At 46.2% G+C, this 23,581-nt stretch overlaps 1 protein-coding gene and 1 pseudogene across 1 annotated transcript; one reads left to right on the forward strand and one right to left on the reverse strand.

Annotated features, from left to right (window-relative positions):
• The window catches only part of LOC120921551, a 183,166-nt pseudogene that overhangs the window by 15,628 nt on the left and 143,957 nt on the right, over positions 1-23,581 (reverse strand).
• Positions 5,959-18,099, forward strand: LOC120921549 (zinc finger protein 300-like). Its single transcript, XM_040334049.1, has 2 exons — positions 5,959-6,378; positions 16,754-18,099. Exon 2 carries the CDS (start codon positions 17,083-17,085, stop codon positions 17,809-17,811), a length of 729 nt encoding a protein of 242 aa, XP_040189983.1. The 5' UTR covers positions 5,959-6,378; positions 16,754-17,082; the 3' UTR covers positions 17,812-18,099.

Genomic DNA, 23,581 nt, shown 5'->3' on the forward strand with positions numbered 1-23,581 from the left:
GATGACAGGTCCTCTTTATGGAGATCTCATGTAATAGAAATAAGAGATGACAGGTCCTCTTTATGGAGATCTCATGTAATAGAAATAAGAGATGACAGGTCCTCTTTATGGAGAGATCTCATGTAATAGAAATAAGAGATGACAGGTCCTCTTTATGGAGATCTCATGTAATAGAAATAAGAGGTGACAGGTCCTCTTTATGGGGAGATCTCATGTAATAGAAATAAGAGATGACAGGTCCTCTTTATGGAGATCTCATGTAATAGAAATAAGAGATGACAGGTCCTCTTTATGGAGATCTCATGTAATAGAAATAAGAGATGACAGGTCCTCTTTATGGAGATCTCATGTAATAGAAATAAGAGATGACAGGTCCTCTTTATGGAGATCTCATGTAATAGAAATAAGAGGTGACAGGTCCTCTTTATGGAGATCTCATGTAATAGAAATAAGAGGTGACAGGTCCTCTTTATGGAGATCTCATGTAATAGAAATAAGAGGTGACAGGTCCTCTTTATGGAGATCTCATGTAATAGAAATAAGAGATGACAGGTCCTCTTTATGGAGAGATCTCATGTAATAGAAATAAGAGATGACAGGTCCTCTTTATGGAGATCTCATGTAATAGAAATAAGAGATGACAGGTCCTCTTTATGGAGAGATCTCATGTAATAGAAATAAGAGGTGACAGGTCCTCTTTATGGAGATCTCATGTAATAGAAATAAGAGATGACAGGTCCTCTTTATGGAGAGATCTCATGTAATAGAAATAAGAGGTGACAGGTCCTCTTTATGGAGATCTCATGTAATAGAAATAAGAGATGACAGGTCCTCTTTATGGAGATCTCATGTAATAGAAATAAGAGGTGACAGGTCCTCTTTATGGAGATCTCATGTAATATAAATAAGAGATGACAGGTCCTCTTTATGGAGATCTCATGTAATAGAAATAAGAGGTGACAGGTCCTCTTTATGGAGATCTCATGTAATAGAAATAAGAGATGACAGGTCCTCTTTATGGAGAGATCTCATGTAATAGAAATAAGAGATGACAGGTCCTCTTTATGGAGATCTCATGTAATAGAAATAAGAGGTGACAGGTCCTCTTTATGGAGATCTCATGTAATAGAAATAAGAGGTGACAGGTCCTCTTTATGGAGAGATCTGGTGTCAACGAGACCTCAAATCTCTTCTCCAGGGGCTGTTGTGGCTTTTGTCTCCTCTCGATCTCATCTTTGCACTTCTCTCGCTCCTGTTTCCGCACTCCTCTCGCCCTCGTCTCCGCACTCCTCACGCTCTCGCCTCCGCACTCCTCTCGCCCTCGTCTCCGCACTCCTCTCGCTCTTCTCCCTCTGCCCCTCCTCCTATTTTTGCAGGGCATGCTGGGGCTGTAGTTTTTCTTTAATTGATGAAAATAGAGCCATAGGCCCAGATTCTCAAAGGAGATACGCCGTCATATCTCTGAGTCTGGCCGGTCGTATCTATGCGCCTGATTCTTAGAATCAGTTACGCATAGATTTCTATTAGATCCGACCGGCGTAAGTCTCTTACGCCATTGGATCTTAACTGCATATTTACGCTGGCCGCTAGGGGCGTGTACGCTGATTTACGCCTAGAAATATGTAAATCAGCTAGATATGCAAATTCACGAACGTACGCCCGGCCGACGCAGTACAGATACACTGTTTAGGTTAGGCTTTTCCCGGCGTAAAGTTAACCCTGCTATATGAGGCATACATGCGGCGTACCAATGCTAAGTATGGACGTCGTTCCCGCGTCGAATTTTGAAAATTTTACGTTGTTTGCATAAGTCATTTGCGAATTGGGCTGGGCGTCATTTACGTTCATGTCGAAACCAATGACGTCCTTGCGGCGTACTTTGGAGCAATGCGCACTGGGATATTCCACGGACGGCGCATGCGCCGTTCGTGAAAAACGTCAATCACGTCGGGTCACAAGTTATTTACATAAAACACGCCCCCCTGTTCCACATTTGAATTAGGCGGGCTTACGCCAGCCTATTTACGCTACGCCGCCGCAACTTACGGAGCAAGTGCTTTGAGAATACAGCACTTGCCCGTCTAAGTTGCGGAGGCGTAACGTAAAGAGGATATGCTACGCCCGCACAAAGATACGCCAAACTACGAGAATCTGGCCCACTACATGTCCCATGGTGCACTTGTCCTGGCTCCTCATTGGTCCATGCCTGCAGCCAATTGGGAGGCAGGAGGAATCAGAGTGGGCAGCGATCCCTGCCCTGTACTGCTTGATGGGAGAAAGGGGGTGAGAGGGAGAAATACACTGACAGCCCACGCTCGCTTCTCCCCTTGTCACAGGGCGGGCAGTGGTGGCAGCTCTGGTGTGCCCACAGAGAGGGCTCTGCATGCCATGAGTTCCCATCACTGGAGTAGAGTTCTAACGCTTTGATGGCCACTGCTAGCAGCTGGTCACATCGGACGTTTCTCGGGTGAACCGGCGGAAAAAGTAAGGGCGCCGCCTCAGAAACTAGTCCAGCGGCTTGTGAGCGTCTCAGACAGATTTCATGAGAAAGCCGACCGCCTGCAGAAAAGAACGGCGCCGGGGTCATGGTCGATATCTTCATCTGTAATCCCGATAAACCACTTCCAACCTCCAATGTATAGAGATGTATTGTGGTTGGTAAGTGGTGAATACACGCGTGCCACCCGCAAACTCCATGGGGCACGCATTGGGTGTGCTCTGTGATCACAGATTGGGGTAAAGGGTCAACAACAAGGGCCCTTTGCCATGTGATCAGCTGTGTCCAATCATAGCAGGTCACATGTAAACAGACTTGCCAGTTATCGGCATTTCTATTCCTAATGCACTGTCTCTGTGTGAGGAAAGGAGAGGAGATAACTGGTGGGTCTGATAGGGCACAGAGAGTACATTGTTTACACCGATCATCAGTGCCCTGAATATCAGAGCCGCCCCTCATCAGTGCCCTGAATATCAGAGCCGCCCCTCATCAGTGCCCTGAATATCAGAGCCGCCCCTCATCAGTGCCCTGAATATCAGAGCCGCCCCTCATCAGTGCCCTGAATATCAGAGCCGCCCCTTATCAGTGCCCATCAGTGCCCTGAATATCAGAGCCGCCCCTTATCAGTGCCCATCAGTGTCTTCTCATCAGTGCCCTGAATATCAGAGCCGCCCCTTATCACCGCCCATCAGTGCCCTGAATATCAGAGCCGCCCCTTATCAGTGCAGCCCCTTATCAGTGCCCATCAGTGCCCTGAATATCAGTGCCCTGAATATCAGTGCAGAAGAAAAATTACTAATTTGTAAAATTATATACCGTATTTATCGGCGTATACCGCGCACTTTTTTGCCCTGAAAATCAGGGCAAAATCGTGGGTGCGCGGTATACGCCGTTCCCCCCCCCCCCCCGAGTTTTGAATACTGCGCCGACATATACCGAGCGCAGTACACTCGGGTATAGTCGGGCAGTCTCGGCTCCTTCCGCGCTCACGTCCTGGACGTACAGGACGTCAGCGCGGGTAGTCGAGCATTGCCGACAATACACGAGTGTACTGCGCTCTGTATATGTCGGCGCAGTATTCAAAACTCGGCGCGGGAAACGAGCGGGGAGGACGCCGCAGAAGGACGCCGGACCCGACGAAGAGGACACCCGAAGCCGCAGAAGGACGCCGGACCCGACGAAGCCGCCGATGGACGCCGCGCAAGACACCAAAACTGTAAGTACAAAAAAAAAAAAATTCCACAGGATTGGGGGCAACTTTAGGGGTGCGCGGTATACGCGGGAGCGCGTTATACCGCGATAAATACGGTAACAGAAACTAAGAATTTTTTTTTGCAATTTTCTCATTTATTTTGCAAAAAATAAACCCCCCGAGATGATTAAATATCACCAGAAGAAATCTCTATTTGTGGGAAGAAAATGATACAAATGTCCTATGTGTGCAGTGTTACATGACGGAGTAATTGTCATTCAAAGTGTGATGCCGCGTACACACGATCGTTTTTCGGCATGTAAAAAACAACGTTTTTAAAAAATTTCATTTAAAGCGATGGTGTGTGGGCTTCACGGCATTTTTCGGGTTCTGAAAAATGACAAAAAAAATCCGAACATGCTCTATTTTTTCACGACGTTTTAAACAATGTCGTTTTTCGGGTTGTAAAAAATGATGGTGTGTGGGCTTTAACGACGTGAAAAATCTGCGCATGCTCAGAAGCAAGTTATGAGACGGGAGCGATCGTTCTGGTAAAACTAGCGTTCGTAATGGAGATCGCACATTCATCACGCTGTAACAGACAGAAAAGCGCAAATCGTCTTTTACTAACACAAAATCAGCTAAAGCAGCCCAAGGGTGGCGCCATCCGCATGGAACTTCCCCTTTATAGTGCGTCGTACGTGTTGTACGTCACCGCGCTTTGCTAGAGCATTTTTTTTAACGATCGTGTGTAGGCAAGGTCGTTTTAATGATGAAGTTGGAAAAAAACGTCGTTTTTTCTAGAGGCTGAAAAACGTTGTTTTTTACATGCCGAAAAAACGTTCATGTGTACGCGGCATGAGAGCGCTGAAATCTGAAAATTGTCCTGGGCAGGAAGGGGGAGGGGTGTCCGGTATGGGAGGGGGAGGGGTGTCCGGTATGGGAGGGGGAGGGGTGTCCGGTATGGAAGGGGGAGGGGTGTCCGGTATGAGAGGGGGAGGGGTGTCCGGTATGGGAGGGGTTAATAGAAGTGTGGATGATGTTTCTATGTGTCCCGGGTTTTGGCTACTTTGGCCCGTATCTCATTTACGTTACGCCGCCGCAAGTTTTTCAGGCAAGTGCTTTATTCATAAAGCACTTGCCTGTAAAGTTGCGGCGGCGTAGCGTAAATCATGCAGCGTAATTCAAATTCGGCGGGTAGGGGGCGTGTATCATTTAAATGAAGCGCGTGCCCGCGCCGAACAAACTGCGCATGCGCCGTCCGTAAAAAATCCCAGTGTGCATTGCTCCAATTGATGTCGCAAGGACGTCATTGGTTTCGACGTGAACGTAAATGACGTCCAGCCCCATTCACAGACGACTTACACAAACGACGTAACTTTTTAAAATTTCGACGCGGGAACGACGGCCACACTTAACATTGGCTGCGCCTCATAGACCCAGGGGCAACTTTACGCCGGGAAAAGCCTAACGTAAACGTTGTAACTTTACTGCGTCGGCCGCGTGTACATTCGGGAATTTGCGTATCTAGCTAATTTGCATACTTCACGCGAAAATCGACGGAAGCGCCACCTAGCGGGCAAAAAAAAATTGCATTTAAGATCCGACGGCGTAAGAGACTTACGCCTGTCAGATCTCACGGATATCTATGCGTAACTGATTCTAAAAATCAGTCGCATAGATACGCTGGGCCAGATTAGGACTTACGACGGCGTACATGGCGCTGCACCGTCGTAAGTCCATTGAGAATCTGGGCATTTGTGTTTTTACATGTTGCTGAGAATCCCTCCCGCTGTGCTATTATGCTCTGACAGAGGAGACCCTCCCCCACCATCAGAATACAATGATTGGTGTTGCCGCCTATAGCCGGTGGTATTGATGATTCAGGAAAAACCTGACGGACTGGTTGTACACAAATCGATCAATAGACTGACCCGTGTACAACCAGCAAGCCAATACATGGATCCAATTCCATCCAATCCCTGCTGAAGCCCTTATTGTACCTCCCCTCCCCCACACCACCAGTATGAAAATGTATGTTACACCGCGCATGCAGAAGGCGGGGCGTGTGATGTCATGTGCCTCGTCTCACACATGCCTCGTACAACATTCCTTTCATCTCCTCCAAGATCTCCGGGAGAAAGTTTCCCCCAAGAAATGAGTGTCATGGCGTCCAGCACATGTAGAAGATGAAGTGTATGAGGTGATCCCCCGGGGGGTGCAATATGAGAGAGAAACATTCCCCATCCTGCTCCTCCCAATCTTCCCCTCACTGCGCTCAATAATCAACGTTCATTTCCCTCCACTAACCAGAAGAACGTCCAACAAACCTTCTTCACATGACCAACCTGGAATGAGATTCTATTGTGTCATCCCAGAGAATGGGGGAGGGGTCCTCTTTGTGATCCACGCCCTGTCCTGTGTTTGTAGTCAGCATGGCCCTGAGTCGTCTGTGGGGGAGGGGCCCCCTGTGAGGAAGCTGGCTCACAATGTGATTGGAGTCTTCCCAGATCCGTAGTGCAGACACAGAACGTCCCTCACACCTCTCAGCCAGGACAAGAAGCCTCCATCTTCCATCGGGGACACGGAGGAGAACTTTCCCCTGATTGTGGAGACCGTGCTGGGAAGAGTCAGAAGTCACCCGATCATAGAAGACTCAACAGAGGAGCCAAGAGGGACCATCCGCCAGGTATTCATCTCCTAATTCACCCCACTACAACCCATCCACACCTCTGTCCCCCAGTGCCCCCTGTCCTCCCCTATTTCCTTCCAATGCCCCCTCTCCCATCAGACCCCCTACTGCCCCCTGTCCTCCCATGTGTCCCCCTACTGCCCCCTGTCCTCCCATGAGTCCCCCTACTGTCCCCCCATGAGTCCCCCTACTGCCCCCTGTCCTCCCATGAGTCCCCCTACTGTCCCCCCATGAGTCCCCCTACTGCCCCCTGTCCTCCCATGTGTCCCCCTACTGCCCCCTGTCCTCCCATGTGTCCCCCTACTGCCCCCTGTCCTCCCATGTGTCCCCCTACTGCCCCCTGTCCTCCCATGTGTCCCCCTACTGCCCCCTGTCCTCCCATGTGTCCCCCTACTGCCCCCTGTCCTCCCATGTGTCCCCCTACTGCCCCCTGTCCTCCCATGTGCCCCCCTACTGCCCCTTGTCCTCCCATGAGTCCCCCTACTGTCCCCCCATGAGTCCCCCTACTGCCCCCTCATATGGGAGGACAGGGGGCAGTAGGGGTACATATGATAGGACAGGGGACAGTAGGGGGACTCATGGGAGGACAGGGGTCAGTAGGGGTACATGAGTCCCCCTACTGTCCCCTGTCCTATCATGTGTCCCCTACTGTCCCATCCTCCCATGTGTTCCCCTACTGTGCCATCCTCCCATGTGTTCCCCTACTGCCCCCTGTCCCCTCTTTGTCCTCCCACTTCCCCCCTGTCCACCATACTGTACCCTCGGAGCCCCCCATCCCACCACTGAGCACCAGTCCAATACCGCCTGTTTCTTTACTGAGCACAATGACCGCGGACATCGGCATTTTTTCCTCAAAGATTCTTAGAAGATACTTCTAATGCCGCGTACAGACGGTCGTTTTTTTTGATGAAAAAAAAACGTATTTTTTTTTGTGAAGAAAAACAATGTTTTGAAACTTCATTTTCAAAAACGACGTTGCCTACACACCATCGTTTTTTCACAATGCTCTAGCAAAGCGCGGTTACGTTCAGCACTCTTTTCCATTGAAGCTCGCTTCATAACTTGCTTCTGAGCATGCGCGGGTTTAAAAACTTCAGTTTAAACATTGTTTTAGCTACACGCGGTGATTTTTTGTAACACAAAAAACGACGTTTTGAAAAACGACACAAACAATTGAAGCATGCTCGAATTTTGTTTTGGTTGTTTTTCAGAAGACATAAAACTACGTTTTCCCCCACACACGGTCATTTAAAATTACGTTTTTAAAAATGTTGTTTTTTTTCATCACAAAAAGTGATGGTGTGTACGCGGCATTAGAATGTTTGGGATATGACTACCAAATGTTAAGAAGATAAGATAGAGAAAAAACTTGGATGGGGGATGGGGTGCGCTACCTGTGTGTGTTGCCAAAAAGTGGGTGTGACCAGCAAGTGGGCGTGGTCAGTGAGTGGGCGTGGTCAGTGAGTGGAGGTTTCTTCATGGTGTACAATGGTGGTCAGTATGTCCCGTGAAATGGTGAAACCCCCCGATATATAATCATCATATAATGTACAATTCATGTCAATATTTTATTATGATTAACCCTTTCATGTCTCAGCCTATTTCTGACATTTGTTGTTTACAAGTAACAATCAGTTTTGTTTGCTAGAAAATGAACCCCCAAACATTGTATATATATTTAGCAGAGACCCTAGAGAATAAAATTGCAATTGTTTTATGTCACGTGGTATTTGCGCAGTGGTTTTTCAAGCACAAGCCAGCTCTGTGACATCAGCCAACAGCAGACTTCAGCCCGTTGTCGGCTGAATCCGGGTCACAGGAGTGCCGAACAAACTGCACCCCTGTGATCCATAGGAGAAGTACAGACAAACAAGCTTTGGCCATACATCTCCTTTAGCTCTGGGTCACACTTGTGGCCCCTTCATTTGAATAGGCTGCTGTGCCTGTGTTTTCCACAAAAAACAATATTCTTGCACCAGTGGCGGCCCGTGGCGACCCCTTTCAGGACGCCAGACACATGAATCACTCTGGCGGGGATAAGCAGGGGGGGTGTATTTTGAAGCACTTGATTAGAGCCAGAGGCTCTGCAGAGGAGAAGAGGCTGGAGATGGTGAGGACTCTGCAGGGGAGAAGAGGCTGGAGATGGTGAGGACTCTGCAGAGGAGAAGAGGCTGGAGATGGTGAGGACTCTGCAGGGGAGAAGAGGCTGGAGATGGTGAGGACTCTGCAGAGGAGAAGAGGCTGGAGATGGTGAGGACTCTGCAGGGGAGAAGAGGTCGGTGCAGCAGACAGTTGAGATGGAGTTCTGATAGAAGAGTGAGTAAACCTTCTCCCTTCAGATGTTGTGTCTGTTTGGTGACTCGGAGGCAGTGCCGCTCCACCATCCTGGATCCGCCTTCTGAGTGGGTTCAGTGATTGGAGGGTTCAGTGATTGGAGGGTTCAGTGATTGGAGGGTTCAGTGATTGGTGGGTTCAGTGATTGGCGGGTGCAGTGATTGTTGGGTGCAGTGATTGGTAGGTGCAGTTGTTGGCGGGTTCAATGATTGGTGGGCGCAGTGATTGTTGGGTTCAGTGATTGGTTAGCACAGTGATTGGCGGGCGCAGTGATTGGTGGGTTCAGTGATTGGCGGGCGCAGTGATTGGCGGGCGCAGTGATTGGCGGGCGCAGTGATTGGGTGTAGTGATTGGTGGGTTCAGTGATTGGTGGGTTCAGTGATTGGTGGGTTCAGTGATTGGTGGGTTCAGTGATTGGCGGGCGCAGTGATTGGCTGGCGCAGTGATTGGCGGGCGCAGTGATTGGCGGGCGCAGTGATTGGCGGGCGCAGTGATTGGCGGGCGCAGTGATTGGCGGGTTCAGTGATTGGAGGGCGCAGTGATTGGCGGGCGCAGTGATTGGCGGGCGCAGTGATTGGCGGGCACAGTGATTGGTGGGTGCAGTGATTGGCGGGCGCAGTGATTGGCGGGCGCAGTGATTGGCGGGCACAGTGATTGGTGGGTACAGCTGGTCTCTCTATATGTTCTGCTCTGTAGGGGGGTCAGTAGCTCCCCAGGGAAGGATGCTGGACGGAGATGCTGATCTCCAATACGGATGTCCAAACACCCCCCAGGGTTTCCCATTGTACTGCCCCCTCGATCTGCACCCTATGGCAGTGACCTGAGCAGTGACAGTGAGTGGAGCTGTCAAGTCCAACCTCTGATGTTGGGGATGGGCGGGGATCATATGCAGAGCTCCGCCCCCTTTATCAGACAACCCTGCATTGACAAACAGTGTTTATACATTGGTGGGCGAGGAGGAAGGGGGCGGGGACAATTGTAACTACAGTATACGCACCCACAGCGGTGTATAATAAACCTGAATCATACACCGCTGCTGGTACACATACAGTAGTTACAATTGGTCCCGCCCCCTGCCACCTTCCCCTCGCCCACCAATGTATAAACACCAGCTTTTTGTCTATGCACAGGTTGTTTGACAAAGGGGGTGAGGCTCTGAATATCGGCCCCGCCCATCCCCATCATCAGAACTTTTTCAGCTCCACTCACTTGTGGCCATATACGCCCCCCCCCCCCGGCTTGTCCACCAATCCCTGCTATGCTGTATAGATATTCACATTGCTGCATGTCCTGCTAGAACTAGGTTGTAAGCAATGGGTATAGGCGCTGCCTCTGAATCCGGTTGCAGATTTTGTCCAGGGACCGTGTACTTTATCAGGGGACTGTCCCCGGAGACCGGGGACGTCTGGTCACCCTATTGTAGGGGAGCCTGAGGAACCCAAGAAGTGTCTGCTGATTACTAGACTGCTCTAGTCTTTGTGGTCAGCCAGCTAGATATGGGCGGAGTCTCCCTCTAGTGGTGGTCAGAGGTATTGCAGGCTGTGCCAAGTCTATCACAGCTGGTATTACTGGCTACCAATAATCTCCCTCTCCTTCCCTCCTCCACCAAACAAGGTCCTCTCCTGGTTTTCTAGTTCCCGGGGGGCTTCCCTCCTTGTCATGTGTGTGGCAGTGGTGGGATAATAGAGTGTGTGCTGTTATACAGCTGTTACCCCTGTCTGGGGTGGGAACTTGGGGTTCTCCTGACAATCTGCCAGCGTGCTGGGTGATTTCTGTGGATATACAACAGAAGGTGATACCCCGTGTGTTGTCTGACCCCCCACATCCCTGTACCCCGATACCATAGTCTGTAACATCAGACTCCTCCCACTGACCACTATGGCTGAACATTGTTTTCATCCTGCTGACCACAGACCCAAATCATTTGTCCCCCCTGACCAGCAGTATAAGGGGCACTATGACTATAACATTGTGCTGACCTCTCTACTCTATATAGTGTGTTGTACATTACAATAGTGCTGACCCATCTACTCTATATATTGTGTTGTACATTACAATAGTGCTGACCCCTCTACTCTATATATTGTGTTGTACATTACAATAGTGCTGACCTCTCTACTCTATATATTGTGTTGTACATTACAATAGTGCTGACCTCTCTACTCTATATATTGTGTTGTACATTACAATAGTGCTGACCTCTCTACTCTATATATTGTGTTGTACATTACAATAGTGCTGACCTCTCTACTCTATATATTGTGTTGTACATTACAATAGTGCTGACCCCTCTACTCTATATATTGTGTTGTACATTACAATAGTGCTGACCCCTCTACTCTATATATTGTGTTGTACATTACAATAGTGCTGACCTCTCTACTCTATATATTGTGTTGTACATTACAATAGTGCTGATCTCTCTACTCTATATATTGTGTTGTACATTACAATAGTGCTGACCTCTCTACTCTATATATTGTGTTGTACATTACAATAGTGCTGACCCCTCTACTCTATATATTGTGTTGTACATTACCATAGTGCTGACCCCTCTACTCTATATATTGTGTTGTACATTACAATAGTGCTGACCTCTCTACTCTACATATTGTGTTGTACATTACAATAGTGCTGACCCCTCTACTCTATATATTGTGTTGTACATTACAATAGTGCTGACCCCTCTACTCTATATATTGTGTTGTACATTACCATAGTGCTGACCCCTCTACTCTATATATTGTGTTGTACATTACAATAGTGCTGACCCCTCTACTCTATATATTGTGTTGTACATGACCAGCTACAGTAGTCGGGAATGACAGCGGTGACCCCGGAGGTGACACAATTCTTGTCATTCATGACAGAGAATATCGGGGGATGGGATGTTCTCCAAGCGCCTCCTACCTGACAATCACCATCTTGGACCTCCTAGACAAAACACGGCAGGAAATAGCAGGGGGGAGGGGTGACACATTGTCTGTATTGTGATTGGCCGGTTCCCCAGCTGCTCCGATCACTTCTACATGACGGCCAATCACTGGCTGGGAATAACACAAAGCTATTTTCTCTATTAACCTTTTGAATACCAGAAGGATAAAGAATGTACATTGGTAGACAAGGGGTCAGTGAATGGGGCGGCGCTCTGCTGACTTCCATCATCCAATCACGTGTAAGTAAAACTCCATGTGTTTTATTTCTTTGCACGTGATTGGATATTCATTACAAAGTGACATTTCACCACATTCACTGATCTCTGGGGGAAATTTCTTTGAACATCCTATTTAGTAAATCCCCCCTCTGTCTGTACACTGAACTGTCCGGATTGCAGGTCTGGGGCCTCTAATGATCCAGCACAGCTGACATACATGACCTTCCTAATACCCCTCCCCCTCCTCTCCACCATACTTACTACAGACCGGCAGACTAGATCCTCCTTCTGCACCCTGACACAGGATGGGGGATGGGGGGGACATGTTCTCATGTAAGGTTACTGGATGAGATTTGGGGTCACACTTGTCTTTGCTGGTATATGGAAGATCACTTGTTGGTGGTAATGGAGGTGAACCCGGCAATGAAGCAGATCTACAGTACACCTCCCATTACTGTTCCTTCCGAGGTCAGATCTCCAGATCGCTCTTCTCTGTCCCCCCCTGACAGAGCGCCCCCTTCTGGGACATTTTATTAAATTGTATTTTTATTGGGTTATAATAAAACAAGTAAGACATCACAGTATCAAAGTATTGAAACGTTCAACACAATGATGATACAGAATTGTACAAAGAGCGAGAGAAAAAAAAAAAAGAACATGAAAGTAAATGACATATACATAGTGTCCAGGAACGCAGAGCACAGAAATGATCTGCATGAAGCTACAGGATCGTATAAAACAACTCTCAGGAATACATTAGAGGTACAAACAGAAAATAAAAAAAAAAAAAAAAAAAAAAAAAAACACACGGGGGAAGCATATACTAAGGTGAGGGCAGTGACACAGGGGTCCCGTATCTCGAGAGATCCCAAGGTTCCCAGACTTTTTCAAATTGTGGTATGGAGTCGTTAACAGAGGCCGTCAAATATTCCATCCTCCGGATTTCAGCCACCAGGTGGAGAAATCTGCTTCTGGGACATTTTATATTGTAGCTTTGTGGTCATTAGACCTCACCAGACAATCTGTCCAAGAGCGGTCTTTATTGTCGCAGAATCTCACTGCGTCCTTTCACCCCTCCCCCTCACTAATCTATAAACACTGTGCATCCCAAACACTGCACCCCTCACATTGCTGACTTAAAGGATAAGTTCCCCTCCTAAATCCCAGCCCCCCCCCCATGTACAATATACCATTAATGTACTTATTTCTGTTTATCTTACACCCCCCACCTCAGTGTCCAGCTGGCTGTATAATCACTTCCGGACCTCCGCACTCCGATATACGTCGGCTGTTTGTAGAGGGATATCTCTGTTATGGCAGCAGCTTGCTTCTATAACCCCGGTATCCTCCTCTTCCCTGGGGGTCCGGTTTCCGATAATGGTGGTCTCTGCGGCAGATTCGCAGCAAGATCACTTTTATCGGTGGCGGGAGAGGGCCCTCCCCCTCCCGCCACTCTCCCGTGCCCTCTACAGCTAACCGGAGCTGTCGGTAGCGGTGGAGGCAATCACATCTATCTGCTGGCTGGGTATGGAGATGAGTGAGGGGAAGATGCCCCCACCCGTCTCCATACCATAGCAGGGTGGAAGCCACGTCAAAACATCACTTCCGCCCATAGATCTTAGAGGGACATTTTTTTGAGATTTTTTTTTAAATTACAATTACATTTTTTATTGTATTTTTATGTAAATATGAGACGTGACGTCTTTTCGACCCCCAGATCTCATATTTAAGAGGACCTGTCATGCTTTTTTCTATTACAAGGTGTGAAAGGAAGTCAGGTAAATCTGTGGGTGTTGTCACAGACGGGAGATACATTTCTGCCTTGTTTAGACAATACACCAGTTATTATCGGGTGTCGGCTGCAGAAGTAGCCAGAAAGGTTTAAGGGCGTTGGAAAACTTCAGCTGTTCAGAATGAGGCAATTAAGGTTTCTATAAGTATTCCAGGCTGCATTATGAGGCTTTTTGAGTGAAGGAGAGCAGTGAACAGAAATACTTCTGAAGAGGTGAGGTGCTGTTGATTTTTCTGTGTGATAAAAATCAAAAGGACTATGGGCCAGATTCTCATAGATTCCGCGTTGGCGTAGTGTAAGCCATTTAGACCACGCCGCCGCAAATTACTTGAGCAAGTGCCATATTCACAAAGCACTTGCTCCGTAATTTGCGGCGGCGTAGTGTAAATGGCCCGGCGTATGGCCGCATAATTCAAAGGGGGTGGCTTGTATTCAAATTAAGCGCGTCCCCGCGCCAATCGAACTGCGCATGCGCCAGACGTAAAAATAGCCCAGTGCGCATGCTCTAGCTCACGACGGAAAACGTCAATGACGCCGACGTGAGCGTCATTGACGTCAAGTCGTATTCGCGAACGACTTAGTAAAACAACGTAACCGACGGAAAAAGACGACGCGGACCTGACGCCATACTTAACATGGCATACGGCGGACTGGCGTAAGGTTACCCCTCATATAGCAGGGGTAACCTTACGCTTACGGAAACTACGGAAACGACGGAAACAACGACGAGGCGGCGCAAATTCGTTCGGGAATCGGCGTATCAGGCTCATTTGCATAGTCAAATGAGACCTGAATGTAAACGCCACCTAGCGGCCTGCGTAGTATTGCATTTAGGATCTGACGGTGTAAGTGACTTACACCAGTCGGATCCTAGCCTAATTTCGGCGTATCTTGTTTTGAGAATACAAAACAATGATACACCGGCGGGATTTTCGAATTACGCCGGTGTAGCTGTAGATTTACCGGCGTAACTCTTTTGAGAATCTGGCCCTATTTGTTTTTCTGTTGTATGCCCAGCAGTGTCTGCCCAGCACTAGGCTGTGCCGGACTCCATAGATAGGTCCCTGTGTGGTGAAGGTAGACGCCCCAAGTGGCCAGGGTTTATTTTATTTATGCTGTTTGGATGCTTGCACTTGTTTCCAGCAAGATGGAAGAATAAACCAAATTCTTTGTTTTTGTCTTCGGCTGTTTCTCTGTATCGTTCAGTGTGTAGTGATCCCATCCAGGGGGTCACACCCCCCCGCTACCGAGCTAACCCCTTACAAAGGGATATTTACATTCCTTGTAATAGGAATAAAAGTGACACTTTGTTTTTTGTTTTTAAAGAACAGTGTAAAAAATAAAAGGTAAAATAAAAGATAAAAATTAAACGTGCCCCATCCTGCCGAGCTTGTGTGCTGAAGCGAACGCATACGTGAGTAGCGTCCGCATATGAAAACGGTATTCAAAGCACACATGTGAGGTATCGCCGCGATTGTTAGAGCGAGAGCAATAATTCTAGTCCTAGACCTTCTCTGTAACTTAAAAGAACCCGTAGAATTTTTTAAACGTCGCCTATGGAGATTTTTAAGGGTAAAGGTTTGTCGCCATTCCACAAGCGGGCGCAATTTTGAAGCGTGCATGTTGGGTATCATTTTACTCGCCGTAACATTATCTTTCACAATATACAAAAAATGGGCTAACTTTACTGTTGTCTTATTTTTTAATATTTTTTTTTTCTTTTTCCAAAAAAAGTGCGCTTGTAAGACCGCTGTGCAAATATGGTGTGACATAAAGTATTGCAATGATCGCCATTTTATTCTCTAGGGTTTTAGAATTTTTTATTTATTTTTTTATAATGTTTGGGGGTTCTAATTGATTTTCTAATAAAAACACCAAATCTCAGAAAGAAGCTCGGTCCTTAAGTGGATAATCACTTCTCCTTTACTTCCTGGACACACCCTGCACCATCTACCCTCCCCCTTCCACCCACCTCCTCAGGTACATGTTTTTTCTATGCAATCAGTGATCACTGTTCTCACTAAATACACAGCTATAGATCGTTCATTTGGCAGAGTGTGCAGGAGCTGAGCGATCAGATAACGGCCGATGTGGATAGAGCTGTAATATTGTAATCAGGAGAAGTGTGTCCTGGGTCCTGTAATGATCACCATACACTATACAACCTGGTACACCTAAAGGACATTGTACAATCAGATTGCATAGTATATGGCCAGCTTTATATAGGTACATAGGATGGAGGTGATGGAGTCACTCAGCTGTCAAGCCGCATTCATATCTCTGCGTAGTGGGAACTTGCATTCCCCCATGAGGTTTTTTAGCACTCTGAAGGATTTTCACTCGTCACGCATAGGGTAGACCATTTATTTGACTGGGCTGCCCTATGTGCAACAATCGCCCCAAAAAAGCTCCAGAACTCTTTTTTTAGAGTGGAGTGTATATATATATATATCTGCTGTTCCCTTTGTGGAGAGAAATTTAAAGACTTACCAAACATCTACCCAGAATACACCTGAGAGATGACTCTTCAGCTTTTCCTCTACACATGACCCTCCTTTCTAAAGCTATATATAAAATATCACTACTCATTCACCTTATAAACGTGGTGAGATCTTCTATTCCACTGAAATGTCTCTGTGGATTTCCAGGGTTACTGAGATCAAAGGAAAGGAAGATCTCACCACATCTCTGAAGGGCGAGGAAGATCATTAGGAATAATTAATCACTTTGAAAATGCAGAGAATTGATTTTCAAGATTTGCCTCCTATTGATTTCAATGAGGTTTGTATTTAATTTCTGCAATTTTGGGGATTTTTAGACGTCTTGCCTAAAGTCCTCACAAATCTGAACCCAAGAACATTCCTCCATCACTATGCAGCACATTTCTCTGAATGAGATTCTCCCGCTGGAAATTGTAATAAAATTTAAATTTAATCAGCCAATGGGAATAATATATTGTCCTCAGTAAAATGATATTGTATATATTGTTTCTATATATTAGATACATTTAATAATGAATGTTATAAAAGAAAACAACTTTATTCAGCTCTTTTTATAGAATTCTGACTTTTATTTTTATTTTTTCTGTACAGGTGGATTGAGGAATCAAGTTTTCTATCATGTTGGTCTTCATCAATACAACAAAGTCACATGGGAAGTGAAGCCATATGGGTGTCTGAAGTCACTGAAAGTCTTTATCACAATTCACTGGAGGATTCACACAGGACACAAGTCATATCCGTGTTCTAAATGTTGTTCTGAATTCTCTTCAACATCGATCCCGCCTCAGAGGAGAACAGGAGAGAAGTAATTTCAGTGTTCTGGAAGTGACAATGACTTTACAGTAAAGTCCAACCCATGTATATATAAGAGGAGTCATTTCAGAAGATATTTCTTGTTTGGAATGTTATAAAGATTTACAATGGAGGCAAAACGTATCACACACCAGAAGGTTTATAATGGAGTGAAGTCATATCAGTGTTCTGAATGTGACAACGTTTTTACATTTAAGTCTCATCTTATCATACACCAGAGGTTTCACCATGGAGAGAAGCCATATCAATGTTCTGAATGTGACAAAGCTTTTACAACCAAGAATGATCTTATCAGACACCAGAGGGTTCACACTGGAGAGAAACCATATCCGTGTTCTGAATGTGACAAAGCTTTTACACATAAGTCACACCTTATGAGACACCAGAAGATTCACACTGAAGAGAAACCATATCAGTGTTCTGAATGTGACAACATTTTTACATTTAAGTCACAGCTTATCATACACCAGAGGGTTCACACCGAAGAGAAGCCATATCAATGTTCTGAATGTGACAACGTTTTTACACAGAAGTCAACCCTTATGAGACACCAGAGGATTCACACTGAAGAGAAACCATATCAGTGTTCTGAATGTGGCAAAGCTTTTACACAGAAGTCATACATTATTATACACCAGAGGATTCACACTGAAGAGAAACCATATCAGTGTTCTGAATGTGGAAAAGCTTTTACACAGAAGTCACACCTTATGAGACACCAGAGGATTCACACTGGAGAGAAACCATATCAGTGTTCTGAATGTGGCAAAGCTTTTACACATAAGTCAACCCTTATCAGACACCAGAGGATTCACACTGGAGAGAAGCCATTTTAATGCTCTGAATGTGACAAAGCTTTTACATTAATGTCGGCATCATCTATCACCAGAGGATTTACAAGCTTCAGCTGCAGAGAGGAAACTCTGAAATAAGGGGTATCAAAGGAGTTGCGGGCATCCCATTAGTTTCACAGCCCCAATGTTATCCCACAAGCTAGGGAAGAAGTTAAAAGATAAAATGCTTCTCAAAAAAAGTAACACAAATTTGTGAGCAAACTGGAATGTAATGATTGGAGGCTTTTAGCTGGATTCAGAAAGGGCGTCCTAACTTTGCGGCGGCGTAGTGTATCGTGTTTACACTACGCCGCCGTAAGTTAGCGAGGTAAGTACATGATTCACAATGTACTTGCCTGCTAAGTTGCGGCGGCGTAGCCTAAAGCGGGCGGGCGTAAGGGAGCCTAATTCAAAATTGGCTGAGGGGGCGTGTTTAATGTTCATTTGGTTTGACCTGACGTGATTGACATTTTTTTGGAACGGCGCATGCGCCGTCCGCCTACATATCCCAGTGTGCATTGCGGCAACGTACGCCGCACGGGCCTATTGGTTTAGACGTGGACGTAAATGACGTAAATCCCTATTCACGGACGACTTACGCAAACGACGTAAAATTTTCGAATTTCAACGCGGGAACGACGGCCATACTTAACATTAGTATTCCAGCTATTTGATGGAATAACTTTACGCCTGAAAATGCGTTACGTAAACGGCGTATCTGTACTGCGTCGGCCGGGCATACGTTTGTGAATAGGCGTATCTATTTACATATTCTACACCGACCGCAATGGAAGTGCCAACTAGCGGCCAGCCTAAATATCGCACCCTAAGATACTACGGCGCAAGCCGTCGTATCTTAGATATGTTTAAGTGTATCTCAGTTTGAGAATACACTTAAACTTAGGTCGGCGCAGATTCTGAGTTAGGTCGGCGTATCTACTGATACACCGACCTAACTCTACCTGAATCTAGCTATTTGTGTTTAGTTCTTATCTCCATCAGACACACACTTAGAAGGCCTGCAAATATTTTACCTTTTGACATTTTTTTTAGATAAGCGCCCATGACTGAATTGTTTTCATCGTTATTCTCATGTTTACCTTTTTTTCATGGAGCTTTGTCTGAACATGTAATGTATTTCATCATTCACTAACTAAGCTGTGATCCCAAATGTTTTCTTCATTGACAGATACGGAGCTAATACATGACCAACACTGCCGCCGTACAAAGACTAGTGGTCAAGTGGCATCTTGCTGAACCTTCCAAATTATGAAAGCTCATTCCAAATTCTTCTGACTGTTGATACTTCATCAGCCAGGCTTGAGGGCCCCAGCTAAGCCCACCTTGTCCACACCTCCCATTACATGTCCCCCCTCCCTCTTCACCATCAATGCTTCCTTTCCGTGTTTCCTCTCCTCTGAGGCCTCGTACACACGACAGAGTTTCTCGGCAGAATTCACCGAGAAACTCGGTCAAATCCCGGATTCTGCCGAGAAACTCTGTCGTCTGTACAGTTTTGGCTCGATGGAGCCGCCGAGGAACTCGACGAGAAAATAGAGAACATGTTCTCTATTTTCTCGTTGTTCTATGGGAGAAGGCGGCCCGCCGAGCTCCTCGGCGGCTTCATCCCAAAACTCGACGAGGAACTCGACGTGCCAAGCACGTCGAGTTTCTCTGTCGTGTGTACGAGGCCTCATAGATGACAGCTTTACAGGCAGGTCTGTAGTTGGGACACCAGCCAGGGAGAAGTCTCTGTTCAGTGAGAAAGCAACTTCCCAAGCTGGTGTAGGACGTCCAACACTGAGTTGCTGCTGTTTATGGGATTCATTCAACAGTACTCATACTTTCACTAGGAGGCTGAAATTCCTCTGAATGGGGTTCACTTCAATGACTCTGATTGGACAGATCTCTTTTTGGGGTAAAGTTTGTAAAGAACACTTCTTATCCCTGGAAATGTTATGATGTTGGCACTAAAGTGTAACTAATTCCATAAATGGTGCAATCTGTTATTCGCGTAGATGTTTTTGTTTTTCCGAGTTTCCCCTTGTAACATTTTTATTACCTGTTGACCCTCCCAGTAGATCTGTTTTCTTCCACTTCCTGTAGAAGGCCAAGCTATTTGTCAAAAATAACAGTTGGAGGGGGATGGGAAACACCATATAACACTGACGGGGGTTCTTACAACTGTCAGTTTTCATTCATATGGTGGTTTAAACCTTGAAGCAGAACTCCGGCCAAATTGTGTTTCCATGTCCTTGTTGCTGATCTCCTACATTCACCCACTTTGCCATCCATGTTCTTCTGAGCTCTGTAGTTCCCCTGTAATAGGCTGCTGAACTTGCTGAACAACCGTTATTACCTGCTGACTTCCTGTTTGTAAGTCCGCTGGCTGCTTTCCCTTTCCTGAGCTCAGCCAGCGGTCTGACACGCCCCCTTGTAGTCCTCTGAAAGCCGAGCAGAAGGAAGCAGACATGTTGTGGGCGGAGGGGGTCTCACAGCCCCCAGTCTGTGCCGGTCATGGAGGAGGTGCCCTCCTTCTCCTCTATCCTCCCTCCTCCTCCTCTGCTCCTGCCAGTCACCGCCCCTCCACTTCACCTCCACTCCATCCCCCTTCACTCTATTCCCGCCCCCCCTGCACCACCCCCGCCCCTGCCTGCTATCTCTGTGCAGAGCGGGATTATCATCAGTAATTGTATGACACAGCAGGGATGTCCCACTGTGTCAGGTATAATATACAAGCACACCAATGCTGATGTCCCACCCCCGAAGTTATAAGAACGGTGCACTGTCAATCATAATAGTGGGGGCGGGGCATCATCGCTCAGCATTCTCATATAACAATATCAGACACCGCGGGAGATCTCTGCTGTGTATATACAAGTAATAACTGATAATAATCCCGCTCTGCACTGGTGGTCCCTGACATGGTGGTCCCTGACAATGGTGGTCCCTGACATGGTGGTCCCTGACATGGTGGTCCCTGACATGGTGGTCCCTGACATGGTGGTCCCTGACATGGTGGTCCCTGACATGGTGGTCCCTGACATTCTTTGTGGCACCGGTGTCACATAGAGAGTGTTGTACATTTATTTTATATCATGAGGATCTCAGAAGGGGATATCTACACAAGGTAAAGGAGATCCAACCGGCACCTGGGTGGGAGGAAGTGGGGTCCATTTTCTTGGAGGGGTTGAGTTGGAACTCGGTTGAGTAATATGGTGGGTTTTCTTCTTAAGCCATTAGTTGTTATTATAGTTTTCATAATAATTTTATACATTGCTGATGTTGTTTCTTTCACTGTCAGAGTTGCTTTTGTCTTTTTATGCACATGGATAAATTCACATTTTAGGCCAGATGATTATTTAAAACCCCCAAACATTGTTTATTTTGTGAAAACAGAGACCCTAGAGAATAAAATGGTGGTATTTGCTTTTTTTATGTTACAGGATATTAGCGCAGCTGTTTATCAAATGCATGTTTTCTGTAAAAATACATTAAAAGTAATTTAAGGTCACACAAAAACAATATATTACCCAATTTCTTGGCCAGATATAACATTTGATGTTTCTGCCTTGAATCTAGATACCAAACATGTCAAGGTGTAAAAGTCGCATGTGCTTGTGAAATGGTGACAAACTTCAGTACCAAAAATTGCCCATAGGTGACGCTTTTAAAATTCTTTCCAGATCCAGATTAAGCCGCGTACACACGACCGTTTTTCATGTCATGGAAACAAAAAAACAACGTTTTTCTCGACGTGATTCCTCTCAAGCCTGCCTTTCATGCACACGATCGTGATACAAAATGCTCGCGCACCGCGCGGTGACGTACAACACGTAAGACAGCACTATAAAGGGGAAGTTCTATTCGGATGGCGCCACCCTTTGGGTTGATTATGCTAATTTCCCATCTCATAACTTGCTTCTGAGCATGCGCGTTTTATTCCCCGTCGTTAAATCATACACACGACTGTTTTTCACGACGAGAAAAAATAGAGCATGTTCTAAATTTTTAATGCCCATTTTTCTCGACTAGAAAAATGCTCTGGAGCCTGCACACGACCGTTTTTAACGACCAATTCAAAAACAATTGCATTTTTCTCGTCATGAAAAGCGGTGGTGTGTACGCGGCATAAGAAGTTCTCCATGAATGATGTCCCTAGAGTCATTCCTCTCCCTCTGGTGTGTGCAGCGATATGTGTGGTGTGATTGTTGTTTTCCTACATAACCGCACCTGAAGCTGCCATTTGCATGATGTGCATGTATGTGGGAACTGGGGGCTTTAACATTTGTTTTGTGTGTTTTTCTTTTATTTACAGTGTGTTTTTTATATAAAAAATGTTCTTTACTTTCTGCTATAATAAATCCAATAACAAATGTAAAAAAACAATATGCATTCTTCTTCATATTTTCGGTAAAAACATTTCCAATAAGCGTATATTGATTGGTTTGCGCAAAAGTTATAGCATCTACAAAGTAGGGAAAAGATTTAGGGACTTTTTCTTTATTAGTAATGACGGGGATCAGCGATTATTTTTTTATTAGCAGGACTGCGACATTGCAGCGGACAAATCTGACCCTAAGTCACACTTTTTGGGGACCAGAGACACCAATACAGTGATTAGTGCTAAAAAACGGATCACTGTATAAATGGCACTGGCAGGAAGGGTTAACACTAGCGGTGATCAAAGGGTTAAGTGTTCCCTAGGGAGGTGCTTTCTATCTGGGAGGGTATAAGATATAGTTTAGCTGCTTCGTTGAATCTTCTTAGAACATTCGACAGACGCCATAAGTCTTCAATTGAAAGATTCAACTTTAATTCATTCGGATTTTTGGACAAATGCATTTTTTAACAAAACAAAATAAATAAAAAATAATTTCGGGAGTAACAAAATAAATGAATTTTTCGGACTAAAACAAAATTCCAAAACAAAATATTGAAGTGTGCACATGTCTAAAAAATACCTTCCTGCACATTTCTGTTCTTCCTGCGGGCAAAAGGATCTATTTCCAGGGTACCAAAAATTGCCCTTGGATAGAAAAACATCTCACCGTTTATCTCCCCTCCCCCCTCCTTGATGGATGGGTTGCCAGCTGAGGAAAGTCTGCCTCTACTCTGGTGGGAACCTTTATATCAAGGGTCTTCAAAACTACGGCCCTCCAGTTGTTCAGGAACTACAATTCCCATCATGCCCAGTCATGTCTGTGAATGTCAGTGTGTTACAAGGCCCCATGGGATGTGTAGTTATACAACAGCTGGAGGGCCGTAGTTTGAGGATCCCTGCTTCATATGGACCACTTACATGAAGAGCAGTCTGACTTCCTTCTACCCCAGGATCTCCAGGGTCAGACTCAAGAGGCTTTGGGACCTGGTACCCCCTGGTGGTTTATGTACACCACCATCGTAGCATTGTCTGAGAGGATCTTGACTTCTTTACTGCTGCCCTTGAACGCCCCCAGGGCCTGCCTTATGGCCAGGAGTTCTCTACAGTTGGAAGAAGCTGCCCCCAGAAACAAACTCCCTGGCCTTTGGTCCTGTAAGATCTCCAGATGGGGAGGGGGACACCTTCCAATCTAGGGAGGAGAGCAGGAAGAACTGAAGCTCCTTGGAGTCAAGCTGTGCATATGTCACAGCGGTATACATACCGTCATTAATCCGAGCCCTCTAATGATGTGCCTCCTGGAGCACTCTGCAAGGCCAATCAGTGCAGAGACTGCCCCTGGTACCTTCTCCGTCTTATCTTGAGGCAGAAAGAGCATGTGGATCCTGGATT

This window comes from Rana temporaria (genome assembly GCF_905171775.1).
Source record: "Rana temporaria chromosome 2 unlocalized genomic scaffold, aRanTem1.1 chr2c, whole genome shotgun sequence".
Taxonomy (NCBI): Eukaryota; Metazoa; Chordata; class Amphibia; order Anura; family Ranidae; genus Rana; species Rana temporaria.

Coding starts and splice junctions, on each gene's coding strand:
- LOC120921549 (XM_040334049.1), top strand. CDS start 17,083: ATGGAGGCAAAACGTATCACACACCAGAAGGTTTATAATGGAGTGAAG.